At 41.0% G+C, this 6,709-nt stretch overlaps 1 protein-coding gene across 2 annotated transcripts in view; it reads left to right on the top strand.

Annotated features, from left to right (window-relative positions):
• The window catches only part of rxfp2l (relaxin family peptide receptor 2, like), a 91,111-nt gene that overhangs the window by 77,026 nt on the left and 7,376 nt on the right, over positions 1 to 6,709 (top strand). For both annotated transcript variants that reach the window (XM_048605445.1, XM_048605446.1), the window contains 2 exons: positions 3,203 to 3,432; positions 3,998 to 4,408. In XM_048605445.1, the coding sequence (XP_048461402.1) occupies positions 3,203 to 3,432; positions 3,998 to 4,408 (641 nt within the window). The remainder of the gene's footprint in view (positions 1 to 3,202; positions 3,433 to 3,997; positions 4,409 to 6,709) is intronic.

Below are 6,709 nucleotides of genomic sequence, written 5' to 3'. Positions count from 1 at the left end.
AGCTCAGCAGGTCTGGCAGCATCTGTGAAGGAAAAAACAGAGTTAACATTTCGGGTCGGGTGACCCTTCCTCAGAATGAAGTTCTCAGTTCTGAGGAAGGGTCACCGGACCCGAAACGTTAACTCTGTTTTTTCCTTCACAGATGCTGCCAGACCTGCTGAGCTTTTCCAGCAATTTCTGTTTAGTTTCCTGATTTACAGCATCCGCAGTCCTTTCATTATTATATGATAGGAAGGGTTTAGAGAGATATGGGCCAAACGCTGGCAAATAGCACTAGATTTATATAGGATATCTGGTCGGCATGTACGAGTTGGACCGAAGGGTCTGTTTCCATGTTGTATATCACTATGACTCTATGACTCTAAAATTGTGAAGACACCACCCTGAAACCTCAGTAAAGTGACTTAATTTTCTTCTCCAGAACTGAGCCATGCAGGACAGGAAAGTCGCACGTTCTGAGAGCCCACTTAGAATAGCACTGGAGATGTTACATTTCTAAATTTCTGTAAGTTGGTGAGGAAAAGCATCTATCATACTTTCAACTTCCAATTACAAACTTGAAGACTTCTGCTAGAAACCAGAGATGACTGACTGCCTGGTGAGGAAAGGATCTGGCTTAGCTGCAATACTGCTCATGCTTGAAGGGTGCCAACACTTGGCATTTACACAATGTTTCAGTCGCTCTCTTAAGATCGAATTCCCTGTAAGAATCACAATTCTGATCAACAAAATGTCATACTTGTCAGACTTTAGAGGACATGTCTGTCACTTTATTAGATATTTTTCCCTTCCACCTCTGAGTCTTATCACATCACAAGCTTTCCCCTGTCTAGGTTCAACGTGGATAACCTGCTACAGTGCCATTTACATTACAGTTTTGTTGATAAGATTTGCTCATTAGAGCATATACAGAGCCAGGAACATTTTAGCTCTAGTCATATGCTGTTTTCTGATAAGCTTTATTTTCCATGGTTCAGTGTTGGTGAGCTATACAATCCAGGTAAATCCTAAATTTAAATGCTGCCGTGAGCAGAATTATTCAAATGCTACCTTGGCAACAGTTGCCTACTTCAACTAATGTTGGTGTCCTCAAGTTAAGAAGAGAGCGTAAATTAGAATAAAAAGCATCTATGTGTGGATGTAGTTGAACACATATCTGTGAGGTGGTCCACAGTTTCTTACCACTTACTTTGTGTTTTGGTACATAGGCAATGGTCACTTGGTTCAGATTTGAAGGACAGTCACTGGCCATGGAATTAAGACCATATTTTTCCACCTCCATAAGATCTGCCAATTCCACCTCAGACTCTCGTGCTTATATTTTTACTACCATTGTTGTGTTCATCTGGCATCGCAGTTTTTTCTGGACCATGTGGTACTTGGTTAAGCAAAATATAAATTTTACTCACTGCACAAGAAGGAAACACTGGGAATACTGAACAAGTCAAGCAGTATCTGTGGAGAGGGTTATTATTTCAGGTCGATGATCTTTTGTCAGAATTTTATTCGTTCTGTTTCCAAAAGTTCTCAAGGCCTCACACTTTCTACGTCTTCAATCTCCTTCAGCCATACAAGAAACACACACACGCACACACACACACTCACTCCCTCCCTCCCCAAGATTTCTGTGCTCCTCAAATTTTGATCTTTCGAACATTCCTGATCATGATCACTCTATCATTAGTGTCCATACCTTCAGTTGCCTAAGCTCTGCATTCCTTCACTAAATTTCCCCTTCTTTTTCTTCTCTATTCTCCTTTAAGATGATCTTTGAAGCCTACTTCTTTGGTCATGCATTTTGCCATTTCATTATATAGAAAAATGAGAGGCGATCTCATTGAAATATATAGGATTCTTAACGGGCTTGTCAGGGCAAATGCTGAGAGGATGTTTCCCCTCATGGGAGTTTAGGATCAGAGTATGTAGCCTCAGAATAAAGGGGCGCAATTTAAGACTGAGATAAGATGGAATTTCTTCTCTCAGAGGATTTTGAGTTTTTGGAACTCCTTGCCATGGAGAGCTATGGGGACAGAGTCCTTGTGGCTGAGATAGATAGATTCTTGATCCGTAGGGGAATCAAGGCTTACAGGAAAAGGGCAGGAAAGTGGACATGAAGAATGTTGGATCAGCCATAATCCTAAAAATGGTAAAGCATGCTCAAGGGACTGAACAGCCTATTCCTGTTTCAATTTCTTATGGTCTTATATGGCTCAGTGTCAAAAACCACATCTTATGTTTATTTGGCATCTTTAACATACTTAAATATCCCAATATCATGAAGCATGATAAAACAGAATATGATAGCAGCAAAGAGTCTAAGGCAGAGGTGGGTGATGTTATAGAAGAGGAAACGGGTGGCTTTTGTTCTATGGTCAATAGCTGTCCTTCAGCACTTCAACCAAGTAGCCATGGTGATATGTTTCAAAATACACAGCAGGTATTGAGAAGCAGATGTGCATCACGTGCTTATCTAATGTCAAATATTTTATACTATCATTCAAAAGTCTAATTCCATCCTAAATTAATATCCACTAACATTTCAGAAAAGGCCAATGCATTAGGAAACAGGAAGCCTGCCTGAATCTTTTCCTTCTGTAAAGGCCCACAGGCATGGAGACCAAGTGCAATGTCCATACTCAAACCCTCAAAACTGAAATTAGACAAAAACACAGACCAATGGTCAAACCTGGTCTGAATGGCCTAATAACACACCGGAGACATCAGAGTATTAAAAATAGTATCCTGCTAGCGCTTGAGTTGATTCATACGCTTTCTTAGAGGTTATGGGTTTACTCAATTGTTCCAGATGAGTTTCTCACTTCTTAAAACAAAGCATTTACCTTCTCAGAACTGAACCGACAATCCGCATTACCACTACTTTAAAAAAATTCACATTCCCCGATGATAATAATACACTATACATCTTTATCACATACCCAAGTGGTCGTACATCTAATAAATACCTCAGCATGTTCATCAGCCATGATGGGATCACAGTTGAGCCTGTTTCTGACCATCTCCCCTCCTAATATTAAGCTCAATAAACGTACCAATCATAGATGAAGGAATGCATTATTTCTTGCATGAGGTCTTGTGACAAATCACTTTTTTTCAATAAGGGGCATCCAGGGCCACGAACAGCAGATAATGGAAACTCTTCTGTTTGATTATTAAAGCTCTTATTTTTCTTAAACTTTGACAGATACTTCAACAAGTTTGAATACTGCAGGTATTCTCCACATGTCCGGAGCTGCAAGCCAAATACAGATGGGATCTCATCTTTTGAAAACCTGTTGGCCAATATAATTTTGCGGGTCTTTGTGTGGGTGGTTGCTTTCATCATCTGCTTTGGAAACCTCTTTGTCATCTGCATGAGGTCATGCATCACAACAGAAAACAGACTACATACCCTGTCTATCAAATCACTCTGCTGTAAGTGGGCCCTGAAGACACTTTATTATTTGAATGGCACAATAAGCTGTAACTGGAGACAAGAGTAGATATTTCACAAATGGAGCCTGATAATTATGGGCGTAAAACAGTACTGAGTTTTTTTTTAATTCATTTATGGGATGTGGATATTGCTTGTAAAGCCATCATTCACTTCTCAGCTCTAATTGCCAATTGAAAAGGTGGTGATGATTGGTGAGTCATCTTATTAAACACATAATTTAGTCTTACACTTTGGCACTGTACTAATGGAATGCAGCAGTGTTTGAGGTGCTTTATTCCAGATGATACATTAAACGGAGGCACTTCAAGTGGACTTGAAATACCCCATAGTAGTATTCAATGAAGAGTAGGGAGGCACTCCCAGAGTTATTGATAATACCTATGGGAACATGTTGTACATTATTGGCTGCCTCATTTCCTACACTACAATAGCTCCCTTTGAAAAACATTTAATTGGTTGTATAGCATTTTCAGATGAGTTGAAAGTTGCCTCAGAAGAAATGTAGCATTTGTTTCTTAATTTAATAGTGTCTTTCTTTCCTAGGTGCTGATTGTCTGATGGGAGTTTATCTCTTCTTCATTGGTGCCTTCGACATGAAGTATCTCGGAGAGTACAATAAGAATGCCCAACAATGGATGGACAGCATGAAGTGTCAGCTCATTGGTGCATTAGCTATGCTCTCCACTGAGGTCTCTGTCATGCTACTGACATATATGACGCTTGAGAAATACATGTGCATAGTCTTTCCATTCACTCATTACAGGCCAGGCAAGAGACAAACTTTATCAACACTGGTCTCCATCTGGATTGCGGGATTCATCATTGCCGTGATACCATTGTGGAATCATGCTATATTTGGCAATTATTATGGAAAGAATGGAGTGTGCTTCCCTCTTTATTCTGAACAGTTTGAGAGTCTTGGTGCAAGAGGATACTCCACAGGAATATTTCTGGGTAATGGTCTTTTGATTTCATTTGTCTTCACATCAAGTGCAGAGAACAGATCTTTCCCCATTGATGAGAAAACGTGTATTATTTAAAATAAAAAGTCAGCAGTATTGTTATTAATTAATATATTTCCTCTATGGCTGCTGGTCAACAGTTAAGGATTACTTGCAGAATGCTGGAAACCCCATTGCTTTAATAGAACCTCAAACCTCAGCAATCAACCACGAACTGGCTCAGTGATCAATAGAGGCAAAGTGTTGCTCACATCAAGAAACAAGACTTTAAGAAATGTAGCCAAACAGTGACCTGGGGGCAGCACGGTGGCTCAGTGGTAAGCAATGCTGCTGCCTCACAGCACCAGGGACCCAGATTCAATTTCAACTTGGGCAACTGTCTGTTTGGAGCTTGTACATGCTCCCCATGTTTGCACGGGTTTCCTCCAAATACTCCAGTTTCCTCCCACACTCCAAAGATGTGCAGGTTAGGTAGACTGGCCAAGCTAAATTGTCCATAATGTCCAGGGATGTGTAGGTTAGGAGGATTAGCTATGGGAAATGCAGGGTTACAGGGATAGGGTGGGGGATGGGTCTAGTTGGGATGCTGTTTGGAGGGTTGGTGTGGACTCAATGGGCCAAATGGCCTGCTTCCATACTGTAGGGATTCTATGATTCTAGAGAAATATGTATTATTCAAAGTGCTCATTGTTCCCCAACATATTGCTCAAGAACCCCTTTAATAAATTCCCTAACTGCTATAGTCCCTGCAACATTAGCTTAAACTCCCTTCCATAGAGTTGCATGTGCTCACCCCAAACCCATCCTGCTTCCTCTCCCATTCATGCAATAAATATCTTCCCCATCACAATGCTTTTATCCAGAGTACTCCACATCATTCCTCCCTCTATATTTTTCCGTCCAGAATCCTATCCCCTATATTCTATCAATGTCACCCTAATTCAAGACCAGATGTGGAGGTGCTGGTGTTGGACAAGGTCAGAAATCACATGACACCAGGTTATAGTCCAAAAGGTTTATTTGAAAACACAAGCTTTCAGAGCCTCAGTCCTTGTTCAGGTGACACCTGAAGAAGGACTGAGGCTCCGAAAATTTGTGTTTTCAAATAAACCTATTGGACAATAACCTGGTGTTGTGTGATTTCTGACCTAATTCAAGACCAGTCTCCCATCATTTCAAATCCTAGCAGCCCACCACAATTCTTCCAAGTCATAGCACCTGCACCCTCCACCCCACACTTCTACCACACCCAGGGCTGCTTTGAATATTGTCATAGCAGACTACCTCTCTTCCAGTTGGCCTCCAGTGAGCACCATGACAATTCCTTTACCAGTGTTCTTGCATCTTGAAACCACCCCAACTGTCTCATTTCAATGAAACCTGAGAGCTTGTTCCTCTCTCTCCAAAGCTAGCAATGTACACTTTTCCATAGATGCTTGATCAATCCAACATAGGGTTTAGAAACTATCTTCCACCACCTGAAAACTGGAAGATCTTTCCTGCACCATCCCCTGTATCACAGGCTTTAAAAACAAATAAGATAAAAATCAGCTACAGTCCCCACCATTTGCACTATCCAGACTTATCACATACAGTACCCTATTTTTTAGCAGATGGCATGGTCATAACTACTGGGGTCAATTACAGCACTTGTGTTATTAAATGAGCCCATTAATTCTCTACACTTACCAAATTATCTGCTGATTTCATCAGGAAAGTCAGGTATTTAAGCCATTTCAATTAGCTATCCACAACACATTGAAATGCAATTATCTTGGTGATGAGACTGCAGTTGGAGTTGCTACCAGTTAAGAGGTACAACTTTCTCAATGAAGATGTCCAGAGTTCAAGCCCACCTGGGATGTGATGGCCATAGAAGTTTGTTATAACATGTTTGAAAAATAATTTTTATCGTTATTTTAAAAATATGCTAGTTACTTACCTTTTTAGTTTTCATAACCATCATGTATAGTGGAAAAGACTGTGCTAACACCAAATGCACACAACAACCAGTGGGGTCTGCACATTTTGAAATGAACACAGCCCTGAGAAGGCATCTTACTTGGGTTGGTAGCAGAGTGGAGATTGCAGCATTAAGCCAGATGGTAGCAGAATGGAGATTGCAGCATTAAGCCAGATGGTAGCAGAGTGGAGATTGCAGCATTAAGCCAGATGGTAGCAGAGTGGAGACTGTAGCATTGAGCAGGATGGGAGCAGAGTGGAGACTGCAGCATTGAGCAGGATGGGAGCAGAGTGGAGACTGCAGCATTGAGCAGATTGGGAGCAGAGTGGA

Source organism: Rhincodon typus, chromosome 14, assembly GCF_021869965.1.
Source record: "Rhincodon typus isolate 14 chromosome 14, sRhiTyp1.1, whole genome shotgun sequence".
NCBI classification, from domain to species: domain Eukaryota; kingdom Metazoa; phylum Chordata; class Chondrichthyes; order Orectolobiformes; family Rhincodontidae; genus Rhincodon; species Rhincodon typus.
Note: the sequence above shows the minus strand (reverse complement) of the source record. Positions and strands in the feature narration are given on the sequence as shown.